Below are 24,470 nucleotides of genomic sequence, written 5' to 3'. Positions count from 1 at the left end.
GATAGTAGCAGAATCCCAGCAGGGAAAGAGCTGCCCTGGACTGGGGGGTCAGACAGGAACGGGGGGCTGTTAGTAGACCTTTAACTGCCCCCAGGATGGGGTCAGACAGGAACGGGGGGGCTGTTAGTAGACACTACGTTTAACCGCCCCCAGGGAAAAACACATGATGAGTAGTAAGAAGTAATAATGTTCACTGGTATTTTGCTTGAATATTAATCAATCCTTTGTCTCCTGTCAGAAATGCGTGAACTCCCCACGCAGGTGACTGAACTGTTCCACGCTCACCTTGCTGTGCCTTTGGAGTTGTCCGTTCAGAATGTGAATCGCCTCCACGTACTGTCCATCTTTGATCTGGAGCACAGATGGACAGTAACGATAATAGTTACCGGTAGCTTTAGCTTTAGCTTTAGCTAGATAGCAGGGAAATGCTACCTGAAATGCTACATCCGTTCAAGAAGATGAGCTAACGCAACATGCTAATCAGACACCGCTATCGCTAGCGCCGTCGAAGTGACGAGTAACGGTGTAACGCGCCGTGGCTGGGCGGTAACGAAGAACGAGCCCGTTCCGTTACATTACGTCAAATCGCTCTGTTGTTCTATAAAAGGGATAATCCTGAAGTAATTAGCAGCGTATCAAAAAGAATCACGACCTATCGCGAGCGGCGTAAAGACCGTCAAACTGAGGTAACTTAGTTAGCAGCTAGGTCGACGCTAACTAGTCTCAACTAGCAACGCTCTCACCAGTTTGTAGATGGTCGCCGTGAACTCCCCGTCTTTGATACCGGACATAATCACACCAAGTAGCGGTGGAATTCACTTCAAACACCGTGTATTCCCAACCGCTAGCTTCTGTTACTTAGCAACGGATCAGACCGGAAGTCAAAACGAGTAGCACCCAATCACGGAAGAGGATGAATCTCAAATAGCCGACTTCTGACTTAAATTATTATTTTTAATTAACATTTGTTGGTTTTCCTTCGTTTCTTTCTGTCACATTGTGACACGCGATGAATAAAAATACGATCACAAAAAAATATAATAAATAACGTAATGTAGGAAGAATGTCGGGAGTTAAAGATGATGCAGCCAGAGTGAAATCACTTTGTTTTTCTCACAGTTTCAACGATGCCAACATTTTTAGCTATTGGGCAATAGTTCGACTCGCAAGCACAGGCTGGCAAAAAGACGCACACGCACACACGCGCACGCGCACACACACGCACGCACACACACACACACACACGCACACACACTGGTCAGTACTGGAGCTTTGCCTCAGACCTAAACCACACTATGCTGACCAGCGAGCCTCATAAAGATGTGGAATGGGTGTGTTTCGGTCAGAGTGTGTGTGTGTGTGTGTGTGTGCGTGTGTGTGTGTGTCTTTATATGCATGTAGATGCATGCCAGTGTGCAGTAGGGTGTGTTTCCTCCCTCTCTCCTTGCCTGTTGCTGCCTTCTGTCTGCTCTGTTGGGACGCTTTGCAGTCGACGACCTTCACCTTTACGCGCAGGTACGTGCAGAGAGACGCGTTTATTCAGGTCTCTGTAGCTTTTAGCACGAATGCAGGCGAATCAAACGCTCCTCTCAGCGCTGCTGCTGCTTTGTAACATCGTCTTACATTGACTGCTTTCATGGTGTAATGAAGAAGGAATGAATTATAATGTTCAGCATGAGTCTGAATCATTTTTAAATATTCTTTATTTATCTAACTCGCACAGTCTAATGAGATTTAATGCAGTGGAGACAAACATGCATGTTGTTGTTGTTGTTGTTGTTTATGCTTGTGTGTTTATCCGGATGCCACGTTTTGGGAGTTTATTCTCAGGTAAGTGATTTATCCTTAAATTGATCAAGGTTTACCTCCAATCTGGTCTCAGGTCAGTCTGGATCTGGATCTGGATCCGGTGATCTCGGATCCAGATAAACTTCTACTGAGTCTCAGACCGACAAAGAGCTCATCAGTCGGAACCGTTTGTGTATCAGGATACATGAATGAGACTGAATTTGATTGTTTTTGACTAAATGAGACATTTTGACGGACGTTTGGATCAAACCTCTAAAGCTAAACTGAGTTTAAACATTTATTCTGAGCAGCTCTCAAATAATAGGTAAAAGTAGAAACACACACATCTGATGTATAGTCTGTGTGTTACTGCAGGTGTTAGTATAGGTGTGTGTGTGTGTGTTATTATAGGTGGGTTACTGTAGATGTGTGTGTGTTACTGCACACTTGTGATACACACACACTGCTGGTTATACACTAATGACACACACACACACACACAGTGCTGGTTACACACTAGTGATACACACACACTCTTTGACCCCAGTGGTGCAGGAGGCGGAGCTTATTGTTCACAAACAGATGCGTTTCAGACCCCGCCCAGCAGATTAGTTAGTCCATAACCCGTCCATCTTCCCCCTCCAGGTGCCGGTCCAATCATGACGCCCAAACTGAGCTTGCTGCTGCTGTTCCTGGCTGTTACCGTGACAACGGTCCTGGCCCAGAGGCGACGCCCTGCGGCCAAAGCCACCGGGGAATGGAACTACAAGGATGGCTGTGAGAACACCCAGTTTACTCTGTTTACTCGGGGTCAGAGGTCAAATTCAGGGCTCCGCCTGGTGATGCTCAACCGAGCAGACTGATTCAGGATCAGTGCTCAGCTGGTTTATATGTCCGATGAACATAATGACCAGCGGGCCCACATCGACCCGGATCAGCACCAGTATAAATCTGTCCCGAATGTTCTCAGTCAAACGTTAACATCTTCGGTGCAGCAGCAGTAAATTTGTCCTTCTTGTCCCAGCTGAGAAGGTGAACATGAGGGGCGTGGCCAACCTGACCCAGATCCTGGACAACTGGAGGTTCGACATCCTGAACCAGATGAGAGGACTCCTGCAGAACGACCACCAGTCCCTGCTGCCGGACTACGCCAGGTAGAGTCCAACCTGTGGGGGAGACATTACTAGGGACATATTTTGATAATGATGATGTCATAATTTTTTCACTGCATTGAAAAGGATTTGCTTTTAACACTTGATCCTGTTTTTAATTTGTTTTTAACTGTTTCTGCAGTATTAATACTTCTACTGAATTAAAAGAGCTAAATGCGTTTATCGACGTCATTCTGAGTGCTGATTGGCCAGACGCTCACAGGAAGACTTGAATGAGAAGTGATATGTTCATTAAAAGCCTGTCCTTCAGACACAGCGGGGAGGAACATGATTCGTTTTAGTGTTAATTAAAGTGAGATTCAAATCTTAAAACGTGGCTGTCGTTAAATTCAGCGGCTAAACGTGTGGAAGTAGAAACACAGAGGGAGAAAGTAAAAGGCGTGTGGAGACTGAAATACTTCCAGTATTTATGGCCCTATAACGACGTGGCGTCCTGCAGAAACAGGAAACACCAAACCTCCTTGTTGGCGCCTGCCGGGTTCCACCGGTCAGGAGCAGCGTTCTGTCTCCGCCCGATGGCAGCAGCCGCGGAGCTTTATTTTGGGCCCGGAGGACAAACCCAGCCAGACGGTTCGCTCCTTAGAACAAACGGGAGAACAAGCGGCCTTTGTTCCGGCTCGTCTCTTCGCTTGTCTTTGATTCAGTCTGGAAAAATGCGTTTTGAAGACTTTGAGATTAAAATCATGTAAAAACAGCTCGAAGCTAAAAGCACCATTTTGCCTCCATGGGGGTATTCTAAGGTTGCCTTTATTTTGGGGTAATAGCAGAATCAGGGACAAACTGAGCCCCCGGTTTTAGGAAGACCCCCCCCACCTGATGGACTGCTCTGTGTTCTGGTTCAGGATCCAGCCCCTCTCTGAGGCTCTGGACGACCTCTACAAGGAGTTCAACGCCCTGAAAGCTCACCTGGGCGACCTGACCGAGAAGTTCACCGTCATAGAAACGTTCATCGACGAGCTAAAAGCCGGCAACGCCAACGCCAACGCCGCCCCGGCCCCGGCCCCGGCCCCGGTCCCCAGAAAGACGGGGAGGAGAGTGGCGAAGAAGAAGGTCGCCTCTACTGCTGCCTGATCAGCCAATGAGAGGCTTCCCCCATCCCAACCTATAAAACATCAGTAAAGTCCTGATTTATAATCCTGGCTTGGGTTTGGGTCACGAGCCCAATAATAAACTCACTGATTGCATGAAAATGGATCTCAACTATTTTTCTTTGCTCACACTTTTATTGGACATAGCGTCGTTTTATTGCAGTGAGGCCGAATGTCCTCCTCATCCTCACCTGTTCAGGGTAGGAGGCGTCTACTACCTGGACCAGGAAGCGTTCCACTGCTTCCGGGACCGCTCCCTCCCATCCATCTCCGGCACCGTGGAAGTCTTCCCGGGCCACGAGTCCTGCTCAGGGACCAGGTCCAGGACGGGGCAAGATAAGGGCCACGTCGGCTTCTATAGACCTGGGGGAGAACACGGACTCGCTTAAATTAGACGCGTCAGATTAAATTACACGCGTCAGACTAAATTAGACGCGTCAGATTAAATTACACGCGTCAGATTAAATTACACGCGTCAGATTAAATTACACGCGTCAGACTAAATTAGACGCGTCAGACTAAATTAGACGCTTCAGATTAAATTAGATGCTTCAGATTAAATTAGACGCTTCAGACTAAATTAGACGCGTCAGACTAAATTAGACGCTTCAGATTAAATTAGACGTGTCAGACTATATTAGACGCTTCAGATTAAATTAGATGCATCAGATTAAATTAGACCCTTCAGATTAAATTAGACGCGTCATATTAAATTAAACGCTTCAGATTAAATTAAACGCTTCAGATTAAATTAGACGCTTCAGATTAAATTAGACACGTCAGATTAAATTAGACGTGTCAGACTACATTAGACGCTTCAGATTGAATTAGATGCATCAGATTAAATTAGACCCTTCAGATTAAATTAGACGCGTCATTAAATTAGACGCGTCAGATTAAATTAGACGCGTCAGATTAAATTAGACGCGTCAGATTAAATTAAACGCTTCAGATTAAATTAAACGCATCAGATTAAATTAAACGCTTCAGATTAAATTAAACGCTTCAGATTAAATTAGACGCGTCAGATTAAATTAAACGCATCAGATTAAATTAGACGCGTCAGATTAAATTAAACGCGTCAGATTAAATTAAACGCTTCAGATTAAATTAAACGCTTCAGATTAAATTAAACGCAGTGAGGCCGAATGTCCTCCTCATCCTCACCTGTTCAGGGTAGGAGGCGTCTACTACCTGGACCAGGAAGCGTTCCACTGCTTCCGGGACCGCTCCCTCCCATCCATCTCCGGCACCGTGGAAGTCTTCCCGGGCCACGAGTCCTGCTCAGGGACCAGGTCCAGGACGGGGCAAGATAAGGGCCACGTCGGCTTCTATAGACCTGGGGGAGAACACGGACTCGCTTAAATTAGACGCGTCAGATTAAATTACACGCGTCAGATTAAATTACACGCGTCAGACTAAATTAGACGCGTCAGATTAAATTACACGCGTCAGATTAAATTACACGCGTCAGACTAAATTAGACGCTTCCGATTAAATTAGACGCTTCAGACTAAATTAGACGCGTCATATTAAATTAAACGCTTCAGATTAAATTAGACGTGTCAGACTACATTAGACGCTTCAGATTGAATTAGATGCATCAGATTAAATTAGACCCTTCAGATTAAATTAGACGCGTCATTAAATTAGACGCGTCAGATTAAATTAGACGCGTCAGATTAAATTAGACGCGTCAGATTAAATTAAACGCTTCAGATTAAATTAAACGCATCAGATTAAATTAAACGCTTCAGATTAAATTAAACGCTTCAGATTAAATTAGACGCGTCAGATTAAATTAAACGCTTCAGATTAAATTAAACGCATCAGATTAAATTAGACGCGTCAGATTAAATTAAACGCTTCAGATTAAATTAAACGCTTCAGATTAAATTAAACGCATCAGATTAAATTAGATGCGTCGGACTACATTAGACGCTTCAGATTAAATTAGACGCGTCAGATTAAATTAGACGCGTCAGACTAAATTACACGCTTCAGACTAATTAGACGCTTCAGATTAAATTAGACGCGTCAGATTAAATTAGACGCTTCAGACTAAATTAGACGCTTCAGACTAAATTACACGCTTCAGACTAAATTAGACGCTTCAGATTAAATTAGACGCGTCAGATTAAATTAGACGCGTCAGATTAAATTAGACGCTTCAGACTAAATTACACGCTTCAGACTAAATTAGATGCTTCAGATTAAATTAGACGCGTCAGATTAAATTAGACACTTCAGATTAAATTAGACGCTTCAGATTAAATTAGACTTCAGATTAAATTAGATGCTTGAACCTCAACTCAGAATACGTTCGATTACAAGTACCGTGTGTTTTCCTCTGAATGCATCTTTAATCAGTAACGTTATAACGACTGCTGTTCTTTTCATTCATCGTTTCCACGACACAAGTTTAACAGCAGTAGTGGTAGGATACGTAGAAGTACAGGTAGAAGTACACGTAGATGTACGCGAAGAAGCACGCATAGAAGCGCACGTAGAAGTACAAGTAGAAAATGTTAGAAGTAGAAGTACGCGTAGAAGTACAAGGTAGAATTACACGTAGAAGTACGCGTAGAAGTACACGTAGACGTACGCGAAGAAGCACGCATAGAAGCGCACGTAGAAGTACAAGTAGAAAATGTTACAAGTAGAAGTACGCGTAGAAGTACAAGGTAGAATTACACGTAGAAGTACACGTAGACGTACGCGAAGAAGCACGCATAAAAGCGCACGTAGAAGTACGTGTAGAAGTACGCGTAGAGAATTTTACACGTCGAAGTACACGTAGAAGTATGCGAAGACGTACGCGTAGAAGTACAAGGTAGAAGTACACGTAGAAGTATCTGTGGAAGACGAGGTAGCAGTACTATCATTACTACAGCAGGTACTGCGGTTCATTCCTGCCTATAGGAAGCTCGGAACTCTACGGAGATCCGGTTTCCTCCGTGGCTCTGACAGCTGCTTCCTGGACCGACTGAGCCGCGTCCGGTTCGGCTGGCAGCCCGCACGGAAGCCGAGCCGGGTCCGAACCGGGTCCGAACCGGGTCCGAACACGGGCAGCCGCGGCTCCGCTCGCACGGCTTACCTTCACCGCGGACAGCTGAGGAAGACGCTGGAGAAGCCCCGCGAGGAAGACCCGCCGCTGCGCTCCTTTACGCGTCTTCAGCCCGACGCTAATAGCATAAACCGGACCCGAACCAAAGTACTGACCCAAAAAGACCCAAAGCCTGCCGCGCCCCTCTAACGCAACCGGACAGTTCACTTCCGGGTTCGACGTCGTTCCACGTTGGCAGCGCGACGTCACGCGCTGGACCCAGTCAGGTGGCAACCGATGACGACACAGAAGTATTTAAATGAGTACACTGTACCAGGGTAAGGAAACTCGGTTCCACCAGTTGGATTAAAAAACCACACAAAAAAACTTTATGTGTAACGAACAGGGATTTAATGAAAAATAAAAACGACCTCAGAAGCAGCCTCTATGGTGAGTCACTGGCTTAAAAAAATAAAAATGACAAAGCAGGAAGCTGCTGTCCAGTTCCAGCTGTTCCGCTTCACTCGTGATGAAACTGGACCAGAGTTTGTGTGTTTGTATAATTTTTATGTTTTAAAATAATCCTAAAACCAGAGTCCACCATCTCACTTCCTCAAGGATCACCTTCATCTAACTGTCATTCCTCCTCTTCATTTTGCATCTGGAGGTCCGTCATGTTCACGGAGTCTCCGTGGCTAAAGAGAGAACCGGGAATATTCACGGGATTGGAGACGGAGCAATCGGACTGGGAATATTCATGGTATTGGAGACGGAGCAATCGGACTGGGAATATTCACGGGATTGGAGACGGAGCAATGAGACTGGGAATATTCATGGGATTGGAGACGGATCAATGAGACTGGGAATATTCACGGGATTGGAGACGGAGCAATCGGACTGGGAATATTCACGGGATTGGAGACGGAGCAATCGGACTGGGAATATTCATGGGATTGGAGACGGAGCAATCGGACTGGGAATATTAATGGGATTGGAGACGGAGCAATGAGACTGGGAATATTCACGGGATTGGAGACGGAGCAATGAGACTGGGAATATTCACGGGATTGGAGACGGAGCAATCGGACTGGGAATATTAATGGGATTGGAGACGGAGCAATGAGACTGGGAATATTCACGGGATTGGAGACGGAGCAATGAGACTGGGAATATTAATGGGATTGGAGACGGAGCAATGAGACTGGGAATATTAATGGGATTGGAGACGGATCAATGAGACTGGGAATATTGATGGGATTGGAGACGGAGCAATGAGACTGGGAATATTAATGGGATTGGAGACGGATCAATGAGACTGGGAATATTCATGGAATTGGAGACGGAGCAATGAGACTGGGAATATTAATGGGATTGGAGACGGATCAATGAGACTGGGAATATTGATGGGATTGGAGACGGAGCAATGAGACTGGGAATATTAATGGGATTGGAGACGGAGCAATGAGACTGGGAATATTCATGGAATTGGAGACGGAGCAATGAGACTGGGAATATTCATGGATTGGAGACGGAGCAATCAAACAAGAAACGTGGGAAATGTGGGATTTTATTGTAAAGCAGAACTTTCTGTCTAAAGAAAGGAACCAGCAGGACGACTTCAGCCTTCGTCTCGTTAACAACACAGGAAGTGATTGTGATCCGTGAACAGACAGGAAGCACTGGGGGAGGGGCGGAGTCCGGGAGGAACAAAGACACGCCCGTTTACTCCGACACCTCCGGACTCGTTAGTGTCCGAGTCCCGCCGCAGGTTCCAGGAGGACTGGAAGCAAAGGAAGGATTTCTGGGGACGGACAGCAGAGACGACTCTAGAGGCCGTCAGATGTCTCTCGTCTCAGATCACATGACCCCAGGAGGACCAATAGGACAAAGGGAAAGCACAAACAACCCAGCAGCCGAAGAGTTAAAGTGTAATGATGGAGGACGTTCTAAGGACGTCGGATGAAGACAGTCTTAAAGATCCTGTTTGACGTCTCCAGAGAAGAGACGAGAACAATCCCCGAAATATCTAAATGACACCGTTTAGACTCTAATCAATAAGTATCGATCACTGGATCCTCGTCGCTGATATCTTTGATCGGATCGTGTTCTGGTGAAGACCCGGTGGACTCCAGTTCAAACAGGACGATGTGGGGACACCGCTCCTTGTCCCAGAACCCTGCGGAGACAGAACCAACAGAACTGAGCAGAAACGCCACAAAGCCACACCCGAACCCGATCAGTCCACCTTAAATGTCCAGGTGGACTGATTGTCTTTGTCCAACAACCTCAGATCCCTTCAGGTGAAACCGCTTCACCTTTTGTTGTGGGAAAGACACCAAAGGACAAAGACTATCTTGTCTCACAAGTCTGACAGAGAATAATCTCCCCGTGTCAGAAGGTTCTTCTACACATAGTGTCCCACACGAAGACACTCACTGCGTTCATTCTGTCCTTGTCCCAACGCCCTCCGGCTGGATGTCCACCTCCGGCTGCATGTCCACCTTTGGCTGCAGTCTCTTCGTGAGCTCAGCGCTGTCCTCAGAAGGTGGACGAGGTTTACCTGGATAACAAAGACGCATCAGTCCACCGCTCACGGTTGCAGGTGAACGGATGTGAGTGGACTCTGAAGCTGAAACCACCTCCTGTTTGCTTCATCAGGTCAAAGTGTCCAATCAAAGCCAGGAGACAGAGACTGGTTCTGTCTGGGTCGCTCACCTGTCCTCTGTCTGTACAGCTTGAATCCAACGGCAGCCGTGAGGACGAGAAGAACCGCTGCAGTGACGACGATGATGATGATGGTGTTCACGTTAGTGGGTTCCTCTGGAGAGCAGAAAACAAGTCAACACCTGCACAGGTGAAGCAGGTCAGAGAACAACGTCCATGTCCCAACAGAACCGTCCTGCAGACGGACACCACCTGGTTGGTGGTCCTGCCGTCCTGTTTAGGTGGTTTCATGTCCACCTGTCCACAGGAGGACGGTCTGTGCTGCTTTCTGTCCTGATGTTGGTTCCAGTCTCAGGGAGACTCGTCCAATGTTCTAATGTTCTGACAGAGGTTTGACTTTAAAACTAGAAACTTCTGAAAAATGAAATGGATCCAAAATACTTTTTCTCCAACTCCAGACTGAAACCTCCGAAGCGCTGGAACGCTGCGTCCCTCAGCTGAGGCTGGACAGTCCCACAGCTCTGTGGACCTGCCCTCATGGAGAAACACAAGGTTCTGATAACATCCTGGTCCACATCAGGAATATGGGGAACGTTTTACATCCCAGCTTCTGGAGAAACGAAGGAACGTGGTGAAGAACGCTGATTCCATAAAGGAGCGTTAGAATCAACGTGTCTTCCCACGGTACTGAAGGACTTCATGTTGGACCCGTGTCCCACCCTCCTAGCTTCACGTCAACATTCACTGGGTTCTGGATCATCCTGCTAACAAGCAGATCCAGGTCCAATCAGAACCTCCTCCGCAGTTCTGGATCGTCCTGCTAACAGATCCAGGTCCAATCAGAACCTCCCCCGCAGTTCTGGATCGTCCTGCTAACAGATCCAGGTCCAATCAGAACCTCCTCCGCTGAGGACATGAACTGACTTTACTGACATCGTCCTGCATGAATGAAAGCCCAGTGGACATCGGACCGCCACCACCAACAGAACTATCACTGATTCAAAGGCTTCCGTCTTCTGTGCAGGTACCGGGTTAGGGTTCTGGTACCGTTGTCTGGGTCCCGGGTGGTTTATTGATTATCTGAACTCTAAAGTTACACAGAAAACAGCAAACAACAATGAAAGAAACAAAACTTCTGTCCAACTCTTCAAACCCATGATCTGGACCATCAGAGAGACAGAAATGTGTCCCCACCTTCACCCCCTGATCCCAGTCTCACCCCAGTTGGTCCAGATCTTTCCTTTGTCCAGTCTGGTGACCAAGTCGTCCTTCACACCGAAGAGCTGGAACACACAGTCGTACCTCCTCCAGTCTTCAGCCGCCGCCGATGAAAGGTCCAGGTCCACACTCATCTGGAAGGTTCCGTCATGGTTGGGGAGGATCTCTCCGTGCTCCACCTCCTCATGAAGCTCCTCCCCATCCTTCCTCCAGAAGAGAGCGGCTCTGTCTGGGTAGAAACCTGTAGCGAAGCAGCTGACGGGAGAGGAAGGAGTCTTCTGGAGGAGAAACACTGAGGGGAGCTCTGGAGGAGGAGACAAAGACACGTTAGAGAGGGGAGCTCTGGAGGAGGAGACAAAGACACCTTAGAGAGGGGAGCTCTGGAGGAGGAGACAAAGACACCTTAGAGAGGGGAGCTCTGGAGGAGGAGACAAAGACACCTTAGAGAGGGGAGCTCTGGAGGAGACAAAGACACGTTAGAGAGGGGATCTCTGGAGGAGGAGACAAAGACAAGAGGGGAGCTCTGGAGGAGGAGACAAAGACACGTTAGAGAGGGGAGCTCTGGAGGAGGAGACAAAGACACGTTAGAGAGGGGCGCTCTGGAGGAGGAGACAAAGACACGTTAGAGAGGGGAGCTCTGGAGGAGGAGACAAAGACACGTTAGAGACGGGAGCTCTGGAGGAGGAGACAAAGACACCTTAGAGAGGGGAGCTCTGGAGGAGGAGACAAAGACACGTTAGAGAGGGGAGCTCTGGAGGAGGAGACAAAGACACCTTAGAGAGGGGAGCTCTGGAGGAGGAGACAAAGACACCTTAGAGAGGGGAGCTCTGGAGGAGGAGACAAAGACACGTTAGAGAGGGGAGCTCTGGAGGAGACAAAGACACGTTAGAGAGGGGAGCTCTGGAGGAGGAGACAAAGACACGTTAGAGAGGGGAGCTCTGGAGGAGGAGACAAAGACACCTTAGAGAGGGGAGCTCTGGAGGAGGAGACAAAGACACCTTAGAGAGGGGAGCTCTGGAGGAGGAGACAAAGACACCTTAGAGAGGGGAGCTCTGGAGGAGACAAAGACACGTTAGAGAGGGGATCTCTGGAGGAGGAGACAAAGACAAGAGGGGAGCTCTGGAGGAGGAGACAAAGACACGTTAGAGAGGGGAGCTCTGGAGGAGGAGACAAAGACACGTTAGAGAGGGGCGCTCTGGAGGAGGAGACAAAGACACGTTAGAGAGGGGAGCTCTGGAGGAGGAGACAAAGACACGTTAGAGACGGGAGCTCTGGAGGAGGAGACAAAGACACCTTAGAGAGGGGAGCTCTGGAGGAGGAGACAAAGACACGTTAGAGAGGGGAGCTCTGGAGGAGGAGACAAAGACACCTTAGAGAGGGGAGCTCTGGAGGAGGAGACAAAGACACCTTAGAGAGGGGAGCTCTGGAGGAGGAGACAAAGACACGTTAGAGAGGGGAGCTCTGGAGGAGACAAAGACACGTTAGAGAGGGGAGCTCTGGAGGAGGAGACAAAGACACCTTAGAGAGGGGAGCTCTGGAGGAGGAGACAAAGACACCTTAGAGAGGGGAGCTCTGGAGGAGGAGACAAAGACACCTTAGAGAGGGGAGCTTTGGAGGAGGAGACAAAGACACGTTAGAGAGGGGAGCTCTGGAGGAGACAAAGACACGTTAGAGAGGGGAGCTCTGGAGGAGGAGACAAAGACACGTTAGAGAGGGGAGCTCTGGAGGAGGCGACAAAAGAAGGGAGGAGCAGAGGAGAAGAAGACTGAAGGAGAGAGAAGGAGGACAGAGAGGTAAAGGACAGAGTGTGTCTCTGTGTGTGGGTCAGAAACAGCAGAGGAACATGAAGGTTGTTGGTTTGAAACTCCACCAGGTGATGTGCTTCTACCTGTTCTCAGCAGAGAGCTCCTCCCATACTCCAGATACTTCCTCCCCCACTCAGGACACTCCTGGGTGTGGTAATACTTCCTGTATTCCATATCAGCTCTCTCATGATCCCATCTGTGTTTGGTGCTGACAGCCTGAGGACAGGGAGCGATCCATGTCTCCGTCTTCAGGTCCAGGACGATGAAGTCTTCTCCATTATAACCATACTGATGAAAACCAGTGACCTCTCCAGTCTCATCGTCCCACTCACAGCCAGACAGCCGCTGGAAAATGTGGACACCTGAGAGAGAGACAGACTCCAGTCATCGACCTGGTCCTCACTGGAACCAGCAGAACCAGCAGAACCAGCAGAACCAGCAGAACCAGCAGAACCAGTCTGTGTCCCGGAGCTTTAGAGACCCAGCAGTGATGCAAAAGGGTTCCTGCAGAGGTGTGTGTGTGCGCGTGTGTGTGTGTGTGTGCGTGTGTGTGTGTGTGTGTGTGTGTGTGTGTGTGTGTGTGTGTGTTTACTTCCTACAGCATGAACACAACATTTAATAAACACAAACAAACCTTCTGATTGGTTGAAGAGCTTCTTTAAATTTTCCATGTTGAATTTGTTCCGTTCTTGGTTCCCCACTTCGTTCCTCGTCTGTTCGGTCCAGTACTCTGGATCCTCTGCTGTGACTTTGTCCATCCAGTCCTGTTTGGGTTCTGCTCTCTTGGTCTTACTGTCATAGTGATACATCTGGACGTCATCGATCAAACCAACGCACACATACTCCGGGAAGTTTGAGACTCCGGAAGACGCCGTCTCGAAATACTTCAAAGAGTGAGTCTCTGAAAGAAAAACCAGAATCACGATCTGAAGGTTGAACCTGTTTCCACCTGATGACATCACTTCCTGCTCTCCACTCACACCTGAACCTGTGACCGATGACAACTTCTGGTTCTGATTACAGGTTTGAACTCTGAGGCTCCTGCAGCTGAAACCCAGCAGAACTTCTTCTTCTATGGTTTCACAAAGTCGCGCTGGTCATTTTCCACCATCAGCTGATAACTGGCATCATTTTCAAGGCCAGATGACGGAGAGTTTGTGAATTAAAACGGTTTGACCCTAAAGATTTGGGTTTCAGCACCACAACAAATAAAGGTGTGACCCGGTCCCGAAACACCGTCAGGTCCTGATGGGCAGAACCTGCAGAACCCAAAACCTGTTTCACTCACAACAGATTTTGTGAAGAATATTTCTCATTAATATTAATACATTTAATATTTGAAGGACACGGTTCTGAATAAGAAAGAACGCCAGTCTAACATCGGTTATAACAGCAGTTATAACACCAGTTATAACACCAGTCAGCAGTTATTACAGCAGTTATAATACCAGTTATAACACCAGTTATAACAGCAGTTATAACAGCAGTTATAACAGCAGTTATAATATCCGTTATAACACCAGTTATAACAGCAGTTATAACAGCAGTTATAACAGCAGTTATAACAAAAGTTATAACAGCAGTTATAACAGCAGTTATAACAAAAGTTATAACAGCAGTTATAACAGCAGTTATAATATCCGTTGGATTCAGAGCGGATTCTGATCCTCTGACGTTCCAACATTCCCTCCATCATCAGCTGACGTCTCTTCCTTCTCGTCCTGGTTCTAACAGTTGGTTCTGTTCAGGTATCAACAGGAAGGTTCTCTGATTTGTTCTCTTTGAGTTCTGACACTTCCATTGTTGTTCTCCTCAGAACCTCCGCCGTCGTCTGAAGACGTGGACGTCCTGTTTCTGTGTCACGTCCAGAATGCTGAACAAATCCGTCCCCTGCTCATAGTTCGGTGTGGAAACCGTGCGGTCCAGTCCATGCTGGGTTCTGAGGCTGACACGGGTCAGAACCCATCCAAACGGATCAGGACATTTGTCAGCTGGAGAATAAAGCTGTCCACTCTCTGGTGGACAAACTCTATCATGAAGACGCAGCTTGGAAACCATCTCTAAACCGGTTTGTTGTTGGACCTCAGCAGAACCACCGACCGACACCAGCACACCTCCGTCATCAGGTCTGATGTCCGTCTGAGCCGGAGGTTCTGAACCCATCAAATTAAAGAGGACAAAGAAGGAAGAACTACCTCTGTCCTCCTGTCCCAGTTTGACCTGAAGTAAATGGACTTTACAGGAAGAACTTTAAGATGACGGGTCGGTACCGTTTGGACATTTCTAGACTCCTAACATATCAGGAAGTACAACAACAGAACCGTCAACCCAGACAGCAGGATAGAAACTCACCTCCCACCGCCCCAGGTACACCTGTACCCAGAACCAGAACCAGAACCAGAACCAGAACCGAGGTCTTCATCGTGAACTGTCCCATCTGCAGCTTTGACAACAGAACAGCCACAAGATTCTTTAAAGCTTCCAGTCCGACCATCAAGGGTGAAGTGAGGACAAAACCCGAGAGGAGCGGACTTCCCCGTCCGTCTGAGCCAATCAGAATTTAGTCTGAGCCAATCAGGATTTAGTCTGAGCCAATCAGGATTTAGTCTGAGCGATGACGTCGCTTGTTACTCGGCAGAACTGTCACAGGTTGTGAATCAAAAGCGAAAGTAGAATGGATCCTATTTTAAACTGCGTCAGAGTCTTTGTTTGAGCGTCTCAGCAGGTTCTGAGTTCTGGACGCTGAAAACTTCTGGACCGACAGAAACGTGAGCCGCTGTTGATGTTTGATCCGGATGCTGCTCCGCTTTCTGCTCCACTTTCACTGCGCTCATGTTCCTGGTAGAGTCAATGCGGAATAATAAAAGTCCCACCTTGAGTTCTTCAGCTGAGACAACAGAACCCATGATCCAAACAGGGTCCATCTTTACCTGACAGGTTCTGCTGGTGGTGACGTCGAGGCTCGACCTGCTGGTCGTTACCTGAGTTCATCATTTAGTTTCAGTCAGGAAGGAAATGTTATTTATATATTATATATTATTCATGGATCACCTTCACAGACAACAAGCCACAAAGTGCTTCCCAAGGAGAAGACAGCCTCCACGTGGCCTCCGCATGTCGCTGTTCGGTTTCTGCTTTTCCCCGGTTCTTTTATTATATCTCGTGTTGGAGGTGTTTATTCAATAATGAGTCAGGATTATAAAACGAATCAAGTTTACAGAATGTTTTCAGTAAGTACAAAGCTGGTAAGGAAACACAGCGCTGGACTCTCCTACAGACGCGGGGGGGGGGGACTCTGTAGAAGAGTCCCGAATGTTCTACGGCAGTGATCTTTATAGTGGGCATCAAAACACCCTCCTCCCAGGGGGTGCTTACACCCTCCTCCTGGGATGGGCCGTTAGGGTCCTCCGTGTATCAGTTAACAATGTGTTGCTTTATATGTGATTAATCTATGTGTGTGATTATTACCACAAAGTATGTAGAGATGAAGAAACTAAGAGTGTTTGTGCACCCTGTGTATTGTGAGCGTGCTGCATAACTCAAATATCGAACAAAGCGAAACAAATGTCTTTATAACATCCACCGTCCACAGCTCCAGCGCTAGCGCTTCTCCAGCTCAATGTCGAAGGCCTCACCACTGCCAAGATTGACATCCTTGAGCAATTGGCCCGAAAAAACAACGTGACAGCGATCACCCTGCAGGAGACCCACCAGGAAAACAAGAACATCCTGAGGGTCCCTGGGTACACCTTGGCTGGCCACATTGCCAGTAAACATCATGGCACGGCCACATTTGTGCGCATAGATATGTCCTGGTCAGCTGCCGGACAGTCTCCAGATGGTGCAGAGATAGAATGGATTAACACCAAAGTGCAAGACACTACCATCGTCAAGATCTACAAACCACCGCCCAGCAGATTGGTCCCATCGTCCCTGCCGGATGTCCCTGCCGGATGTCCCTGCCCCTGCCCACCACTCAGACCGGGGTTGCAGCAGCTCCAACGCTGATGGTGACTTCCTGGTAGACTGGGCCTCCACTGTCGATGCTGCACTCCTGTACGACCCAAAGGAGCCACACACGTTCTACTCTGCACGATGGAACAGCAACACCAACCCAGACCTGGCATTCGCAAAATGGCACAACAACCAGCCTCTCCCTGCAAGACGCATTCTGGGCATGTTCCCCCGATCACACCACCGACCGTCACTCATCACCATTCCATCTTTGGTCCAGCCTGTGCAAGGGAGGGATGTCAAGAGATGGAACTTCCGGAAAGCGAACTGTGCAGGTTTCACTAAACAAGTGACCAAGGCAGTTACTACCCTACCACACCCGTGTTCCACCAACCTGAACGACGCCTACAACTCGTACTGCAAAATGATGCTGGCCGCCGCCAAGAACAACATCCCCTGCGGTGAACGTAAAGCCTCTGTTCCCTGTTGGGATGACGAAAGGCAGGGAGAGAGCAGCAGGAAATCTCTGCAGCAGACTGAATGAGAAACGCAGGCAACGTTGGACTGAGACAGTGGAGTCAATCGACTTCACACACTCCAGTCGAAGGGAGTGGCAGACCCTAAAAAAGCTGACCGGAAGGTCAACAACCCCGGCACAGTGCCCCATCACTGCAAACTCCTGCTGAGTAACAGCTGCTTCCCGAACGCAGACAAGGACCTCACTCGAACAACATCAGCGAGAGTCCATGAACTGCACAGGGCCCCAGGGTGTGATGCCAACCTATCGGTTAACATCTCAATGCAAGAAGCCGAACAAGCCATAAAACACCTTAAGACTGGTAAGGCACCAGGGATAGATGAAACACCAAGGTAAGAAGGTAACTGACTGGCTCCGTTCCTTCCTATCTGCGCCGTGCCAAGGTGATCGCACTGCCGAATCCCAACAAGCCAAGCGATGACCCAAAGGGATACGGGCTAATCTCCCTTCTGTGTGTACCCTTCAAACTGCTGGAACGCCTCATCCTGGCTTGCCTCACCCCAGTGATCGACCCCCAGCTCCCCAAAGAACAGAAGGCTGGCGCCGTCTTCTTGGACCTCACAGCTGCCTGACACTGTCTGGCTGCGCTGGCTACATATGAAGCTTCTGAAGACCATCCCGGACAAGCACCTGGTGAGCTTCATTATGGAGATGCTGAGCAACTGCAGCTTTAAGCTCCAGACCAGCAACGGCCAAAGCAGTAGGGTGAGAAGGCTCAGGAACGGTGTCCCACAGGGCTCTGTGCTGGCACCGATGTTATTTAACATCTAGGGCGATGGTGGCGCAGGTGGTTGAGCGGGTCGTCCTATGATCGAGAGGTTGGCGGTTCGATTCGATTCCCGACCTTCACATGTCCACTGTCGTTGTGTCCTTGGGCAAGACGCTTCACCCACATTGCCTGTGTGAATGTAGTGAGCGAGTGAATGTTGGTGGTGGTCAGGAGGGCCGATGGCCCAAATTGGCAGCCTCGCTCCTGTCAGCCTGCCCCAGGGCAGCTGTGGCTTGTAGCTCCACCACCAAGTGTGGTGTGAATGAATAATGCACAATGTGAAGCGTCTTTGGGTGCCGAGAAAAGTGCTATATAAAATCAAGCATTATTGTTATCTACATCCACGACCTACCCCCAACAACATCAAGGAAGTATGCCGTCCTTGTATATAAGTATGTCGTCCGTCTATGCAGACGACATGGCAATCCTGCTTATCAAACCCTCTTGGGCAGCAGTAGAGGAGGGCCTTACAGAGGATATGGCCGTCCTATCCTCTTATCTGAAGGACTGGTGACTCAAGCTCAGAGTCGAGAAGACTGTTGCAACAATGTTCCACCTCTACAACAGGGAAGCAACACGTAAAACCAACACCATCGGTGACGATGCACAGCTACAGTCCCAGTCCTCCCCGACACACGGCGTGAAGCTGGACAGAACATTGTCCTTTAAACCAGCGGTCCCCAACCTTTTTCCTGACACGGACCGGTTTCTTGCCGGTCTATTATTTCGCGGACCGGGGGGGTAATTAATTTTTAAAAAAATGAATATATTCTTAACAATAAACTTTATATTACGCACTTGCACTAACTATTAAACAAGTATTACACCAATATCTACTCACCATAAATTGTGGTCCCAATAATTACTTCTGTCCTTCATGTTCACGTTTTTTGTTTAATAAGTACCACATTCTTGTGTTTTATTCCAGGGTTCTGGTGTTTTACTTCTGGGTTCTTGTCTTTATGTGCTGAAGCAGTTTTGAACCCTTCATTGCTCGTTAACAAAGCTAATCAGCTGTTGTAGATAAACCGTGTTTTAAGTCTGACTCCTGGTTTGTCTGTGAAAATAAGTTTTATTTTCTTCCTCGGTTGGACTTTCCATTAGCAAAGAAGCTCTGCAAAAACGTTTGTTTTGTAATTTTATTTTCGCTAGTTTACGTCTGTTTTTAGTAACGTATCACGTAAAGCATGACAATTCACAGGTGAATGTTACGTTGGCGAAAATCCGGTTGTTTTTCAAAATAAAACACCTTTTAGACGCTAATAATCGATACAACTTAAATTGCATACATTATTTATTCTTTCTGTGCGGCCCGGTAACAAATGCCTCACGGACCGGTACCGGGCCGCGGCCCGGTGGTTGGGGACCACTGGTTTAAACAACATCTGGACAGTGTGAAAGGAAAGACCACTGAACCACCGAGGCCCTGGTCCTTCCTGCTCCTGAGTACTCTGCCCCAGTCTCGAGCCGTAGCACCCATTTCCCAAAGCTGGACGCGGCCCTTAATAGCGCACTACGGACTGTCTCCGGATGCCTACGTGCCACTCCAACCAGCCAACCGGTCCTTGCTGGAATCGCCCCGGCAGAGATCAGGCGAGACGCAGCCATACTAGCTCTCGCTTGGAAGGCACATCTGAGCGAATCCCACCTCCTCCACAAGGTTGTCATGGAGACGCCACATCATACCCGCCTCAAGTCCAGTCGCCCTTTTGCCGCACAGGCCCAGGAACTGCTTCGCACGACACCAGCTGACATGTCTAAGGAGTCCTGGGTGAAGGCCAGATGGAGGGACCAGTGGAAGGCGGCAGAACCATCCAGGCTCCACCGCTGCATTGAGGATCCAACAGATGTTCCTGGCCAGGACCTGCCCCGCAAGGATGGGAATACCCTCAACCGGCTGCGGTGCAACAATGCAGAAGTGGGGTCTTGCAGACGGTGCCCGCTGTGAATGTGGGGATGGATCCATCACAGACTGTGGACCGCGTGCTGACCAGCTGCCCCACATACCGCCGGGCAAATGGTGATCAGGGCTTCATTGATTTGGACAATGACACACTGGACTGGCTTGCTGCTACAGAGCTGAAGGTCTGAGGACATACGACAGAAGAGGAAGTGCTACACAACACAACACAGGAAAGAAATTATACAAAGTTACAGGAACAAACATTGACCAAAGTATGTCTCCATGGTAACCCTCTGGCAACTGAGAGGCTCCTCCCCCTCAGGATGGCTCAGAATTAAAAAAAGATTTACAGGTCATTTGTTTAACCATTTTATGCATCACATTATTTTATGGATGAGTTTACTTGTTTAATCTGTTGCTATGGGAACCCAAACAAACAGTGTTCAAAACAGATTAACTCCAGGAAAGGGAGCAAAGGAAAAATACAGAGCTCATCGAGGATCAAGAAATATGAACGTCCAGAGACAAGACTTCCTGTTTCAGGCTTTTTCCTTCAAAATAAAACGACAGCTTTTTTCGGGTGGAATGAATTTCGAGTGGATCACCAATGAGCAGATTAATGGATTCCCCCTTTGTTTGTTCCACCTTGAGGTGCGAGCTTTAGTTTAAAGGCTCTATAGTTGGTGACAGCCCAGAACCGTTCAGTTTGACCTCTGATAGGGTCATTTGCTTATTTTCATTTGTTTAAATGTAACCGTTAGATAAAGAACAGCCCCATCTGGTGGGCAGCGATGTTGTGCGCTCTGAAGGTATCGTGATGTCACTAAATCAAGAGGTGGAGCCATGAACGTTATAAATAAACTTGTTCCGGGAAGCGGAAACAGTTGGTTGGAGGAAGCGCGCCGGACCGGCCGGTCCGGGCGGCGTGAGAGGAAATAGAAGCCCGGTTGTTGGCGCTTCTGCAGCAGCTCGCCGGTTATTTGCTTCTTCCGTTTCTGGTGAAGACAGCTTCCGGTACTTCGACACAGGAGACGCGTGAATCACTTCCTTCCGGTACAGCCTCTCTGTGCTCCGCTCATCCAGCACCGACTTACACACGGAGGTTCCGCCTTTATTCACACAACACAGAACACAGCGTAACCTTCCGCCCAACTCAGCCGTGGCAAGTAGTGCCAACCTAAGCACACATTAATGGTGGCAAACATGGCTCTCAACACCCCCCCCTGCCCCCCCTGGTCAGCTCCTTCTGGATCCTCTGCTCCCTCTGCCTCCTCAGCAGAGCCAGGATCTCCTTCCTCCGGTCGGCCATCGCCTCGTACCGCTGTCTCTCCTCCCGTCTCTGCCGGGGGGAGTCGACGCTCGGCGGCCCCGGAGCAGGCGCGGCGGCGGTGCCTCCGCGCTGCGGCCGGGACACCGGGAGCCTCTGCCGGACGTCAGCCGACACCAGCCGCGACTCCTGCGGCGGAAGGAGGCTCAGAGAGCTCCACAGCTGCCGGGCGTGGGACACGTCGTCCGGGGAAGAGCCGTCAAACACGGCGAAGAGCTCCGGAGACCCGGAAGACATGTCCCAGCAGAAACAGGCTCAGTCCGCTTGGTTTCCATGGAAACGCGGCCACTACGGAAAGTCGGCGCAGCCAGTATTCATCCCTTCCGCGCAAAAAAGGCCTTTAAAACCCGACTGAAAATGACGTCACAGTTTGTTGAAGTAAATGCACGTCAGTCATTTGTTTGTAAGTAGGATGCGTCACTTCCGGGTAGCCGACATGCTACCGCTAAACCAATATCGCTATATTTTCAGGCTCTATCGCGATACACGATGTAGATCTCGATATTGTGATTTCTCCTCTAAATCAATATATAAATGTTAAATTCAACCCTTTGAAGCATAAAATGACTCAAGAATGACGTTTGAAGCGGACCCTCCTGTTGGGTTGGAAATCTGCATGGGGGGGGTCACAATCAAGCTAAGGTGGGGGGGTCACATCAAGCTAAGGTGGGGGGGTCACAATCAAGCTAAGGTGGGGGGGTCTCAATTAAGCTAAGGTGGGGGGGGTCTCAATTAAGCTAAGGTGGGGGGGTCTCAATTAAGCTAAGGTGGGGGGGTCACATCAAGCTAAGGTGGGGGGGTCACAATCAAGCTAAGGTGGGGGGGTCACAATCAAGCTAAAGTGGGGGGGTCACAATTAAGCTAAGGTGGGGGGGTCTCAATTAAGCTAAGGTGGGGGGGTCACAATCAAGCTAAGGTGGGGGGGTCACATCAAGCTAAGGTGGGGGGGTCACAATCAAGCTAAGGTGGGGGGGTCTCAATTAAGCTAAGGTGGGGGGGTCTCAATTAAGCTAAGGTGGGGGGGTCTCAATTAAGCTAAGGTGGGGGGGTCACATCAAGCTAAGGTGGGGGGGTCACAATCAAGCTAAGGTGGGGGGGTCACAATCAAGCTAAAGTGGGGGGGTCACAATTAAGCTAAGGTGGGGGGGTCTCAATTAAGCTAAGGTGGGGGGGTCTCAATCAAGCTAAGGTGGGGGGGTCACATCAAGCTACGGTGGGGGGGTCACATCAAGCTAAGGTGGGGGGGTCACATCAAGCTACGGTGGGGGGGTCACATCAAACTAAGGTGGGGGTGTCACATCAAGCTAAGGTGGGGGGGTCACATCAAGCTAAGGTGGGGGGGTCTCAATCAAACTAAGGTGGGGGGGTCACATCAAGCTAAGGTGGGGGGGTCACATCAAGCTAAGGTGGGGGGGTCACATCAAGCTAAGGTGGGGGTCTCAATCAAGCTAAGGTGGGGGGGTCACATCAAGCTAAGGTGGGGGGGTCACATCAAGCTAAGGTGGGGGTCTCAATCAAACTAAGGTGGGGGGGGTCACATCAAGCTAAGGTGGGGGGGTCTCAATCAAACTAAGGTGGGGGGGGTCACATCAAGCTAAGGTGGGGGGGTCACATCAAGCTAAGGTGAGTGAAGCTTTTAGTTCAGATGTCTGGGAACTGCGTTTAATGACTTTATTCCGGTAAAGCTATCGTACTTCATAAGCCAGTAAAACATAAGTCTAAACCTAGAAAGTAACGACCTTGTGAAGGTCGGTCAACAATAAATGCAGTAAAAATATACAGCAACAGAAAATGGGAATATTCTGGTCCAAGCCCAGTCAGGCTGTGATTGGCTGGACGGAGGTCGCCAACTTTGGAGCGGAGGCGTCTCCCACGCTCGGCTCCACCCCCAGGTGCCGCGGGTCCGTTTAAATACGATGGAGGAGGAAGGACATCAGCATCATCAACACCTGATGTACCTGACGTTGAGCCTCCATCCTGCATCGAGGGCTGAAGAACTGCTCGGTGAGTATGAAGCAGCGTCCTGCCGCGTCCTGCCGCGTCCTGCCGCGTCCTGCCGCGTCCTGCCGCGTCCTGCCGCGTCCTGCCGCGTCCTGCCGCGTCCTGCCGCGACCTGCCGCGACCTGCCGCGTCCTGCCGCGACCTGCCGCGTCCTGCCGCGACCTGCCGCGTCCTGCCGCGACCTGCCGCGACCTGCCGCGTCCTGCCGCGTCCTGCCGCGACCTGCCGCGTCCTGCCGCGACCTGCCGCGACCTGCCGCGTCCTGCCGCGACCTGCCGCGTCCTGCCGCGTCCTGCCGCGTCCTGCCGCGTCCTGCCGCGACCTGCCGCGTCCTGCCGCGTCCTGCTACGTGCCTTCAGCCTTCAGAGACTTTAAGACGCTCACAATCTTGAATGTTGCTCTCTATTGTTGCCTCTCACTCGGCCACACATGGACATCCGGGTGACATGTCACCATTTTGGGGTAAACGGTAAGCTTGGCTGGACACTCGAGCGGCACCTTATAAGGCAGCGAGCCTGCTAAGACCTTAGCGTCCCGCTTTGGGCTGCGAGGCTAGCGGGATCAAAGGGCTAGCCAAACATGGGCATTCCAGCATGGCAGCTCGCTTTGAGCATCGCCGTTATCTGGCTGCTGCTTTTCATGTTCCATTGCCTGCTGTTCAATGGGAGGTCAAAGCAGCCGTGCGACCCCCCGAGCGAGGAGGCGGCGGCTGGCATCGCTGCATATCGGTGAAATGTAGCGAGGCTGATAGCGAGAAGCGACCGCTGATATCTGCAGCTCGGGATCAATCCTGTCTGAGTAGAAAGCCGATGGGCAGATCAATCGAGACTGGTTCTTGTGGTGCGTTCACTGCTGTGAGAATAATCAGAGGAATAAGTTCCCAACAGGAGAAATCCACACGAACGCTTCCTGAAAACATAAATAAGAAATGAAACATTCGGCCTACATCTGTGGGTCAAATTAATCCAACATTTTGATCATTGGTACAAGTCGTGACTCATTGCTTTAGCTCCTTTTGATTTTTGTCCACAGGCTACAGGTCAAGTCAAGGTCAGAGGTCAACCCGAAACCCATCAGCCCCCCAGAGGTCGACTCCGCCCACTGCGCGCCCGATTCAGCCGCTACCTGTGATACAGACATGGCCGACCCGTCCGCCGACGACAACGACTATCTCTTCCTGGAAAATGACTTTCGCAA

General features: G+C 49.4%; 4 protein-coding genes across 5 annotated transcripts in view; 1 reads left to right on the top strand and 3 right to left on the bottom strand.

Moving 5' to 3' along the window:
- ift70 (intraflagellar transport 70) overlaps positions 1 to 836 on the bottom strand; it is a 6,889-nt gene extending 6,053 nt beyond the window's left edge. The window contains exons 1-3 of the mRNA XM_068749390.1: positions 744 to 836; positions 286 to 351; positions 1 to 40 (exon numbers count right to left, since the gene is read on the bottom strand). The exon at positions 1 to 40 is cut by the window's left edge and continues 170 nt beyond it. Coding sequence (XP_068605491.1) covers positions 1 to 40; positions 286 to 351; positions 744 to 791 — 154 coding nt within the window. The 5' untranslated portion in view covers positions 792 to 836. The remainder of the gene's footprint in view (positions 41 to 285; positions 352 to 743) is intronic.
- A 479-nt stretch (positions 837 to 1,315) lies between these two features.
- Positions 1,316 to 4,138, top strand: si:ch211-76l23.4 (uncharacterized). 2 transcript variants are annotated; one of them, XM_068749439.1, is made up of 4 exons: positions 1,316 to 1,515; positions 2,434 to 2,565; positions 2,813 to 2,942; positions 3,803 to 4,138. In XM_068749439.1, the coding sequence occupies exons 1-4, from the start codon at positions 1,392 to 1,394 to the stop codon at positions 4,029 to 4,031; spliced, it is 615 nt and encodes a 204-aa protein (XP_068605540.1). In that variant the 5' UTR covers positions 1,316 to 1,391; the 3' UTR covers positions 4,032 to 4,138. The 2 variants fall into 2 exon arrangements, with proteins under 2 accessions (XP_068605540.1, XP_068605541.1); XM_068749440.1 differs by lacking the exon at positions 1,316 to 1,515 and having other exon boundaries at positions 1,583 to 2,565.
- Positions 4,139 to 8,645: 4,507 nt separating this feature from the next.
- Positions 8,646 to 15,253, bottom strand: LOC137905204 (major histocompatibility complex class I-related gene protein-like). Its single transcript, XM_068749414.1, has 7 exons — positions 15,134 to 15,253; positions 13,416 to 13,682; positions 12,865 to 13,143; positions 10,978 to 11,280; positions 9,810 to 9,914; positions 9,531 to 9,654; positions 8,646 to 9,270 (listed from the first exon to the last, which is right to left on the bottom strand). The coding sequence occupies exons 1-6, from the start codon at positions 15,216 to 15,218 to the stop codon at positions 9,536 to 9,538; spliced, it is 1,158 nt and encodes a 385-aa protein (XP_068605515.1). The 5' UTR covers positions 15,219 to 15,253; the 3' UTR covers positions 8,646 to 9,270; positions 9,531 to 9,535.
- Positions 15,254 to 20,948: 5,695 nt separating this feature from the next.
- Positions 20,949 to 23,248, bottom strand: hoatz (HOATZ cilia and flagella associated protein). Its single transcript, XM_068749692.1, has 2 exons — positions 23,222 to 23,248; positions 20,949 to 21,488 (listed from the first exon to the last, which is right to left on the bottom strand). The coding sequence occupies exons 1-2, from the start codon at positions 23,246 to 23,248 to the stop codon at positions 21,156 to 21,158; spliced, it is 360 nt and encodes a 119-aa protein (XP_068605793.1). The 3' UTR covers positions 20,949 to 21,155.
- Between the last annotated feature and the right edge of the window lie 1,222 nt (positions 23,249 to 24,470).

The sequence above is a fragment of the Brachionichthys hirsutus genome, chromosome 16, assembly GCF_040956055.1.
Source record: "Brachionichthys hirsutus isolate HB-005 chromosome 16, CSIRO-AGI_Bhir_v1, whole genome shotgun sequence".
Taxonomy (NCBI): Eukaryota; Metazoa; Chordata; class Actinopteri; order Lophiiformes; family Brachionichthyidae; genus Brachionichthys; species Brachionichthys hirsutus.
The sequence above is the reverse complement of the archived record's forward strand: the minus strand, read 5'-3'. Positions and strand labels throughout refer to the sequence as shown.

Bases quoted from the DNA above. Each gene is read 5' to 3' on its own strand.
- hoatz (XM_068749692.1), bottom strand. From the start codon at position 23,248: ATGGAGGCTCAACGTCAGGTACATCAG. The intron at 21,489-23,221 runs GTGTTGATGATG...GGGTCTCCGGAG, and splicing joins CTCAACGTCAGGTACATCAG to CTCTTCGCCGTGTTTGACGG.
- LOC137905204 (XM_068749414.1), bottom strand. From the start codon at position 15,218: ATGGGACAGTTCACGATGAAGACCTCGGTTCTGGTTCTGGTTCTGGTT. The intron at 13,144-13,415 runs GTTTGTTTGTGT...TCTCTCTCTCAG, and splicing joins GCTCTTCAACCAATCAGAAG to GTGTCCACATTTTCCAGCGG. The intron at 11,281-12,864 runs GTAGAAGCACAT...CTCCTCCTCCAG, and splicing joins GAGCTCTCTGCTGAGAACAG to AGCTCCCCTCAGTGTTTCTC.
- si:ch211-76l23.4 (XM_068749439.1), top strand. From the start codon at position 1,392: ATGCATGTAGATGCATGCCAGTGTGCAGTAGGGTGTGTTTCCTCCCTC. The intron at 2,566-2,812 runs GTGAGAACACCC...TTCTTGTCCCAG, and splicing joins ATGGAACTACAAGGATGGCT to CTGAGAAGGTGAACATGAGG. The intron at 2,943-3,802 runs GTAGAGTCCAAC...GTTCTGGTTCAG, and splicing joins CTGCTGCCGGACTACGCCAG to GATCCAGCCCCTCTCTGAGG.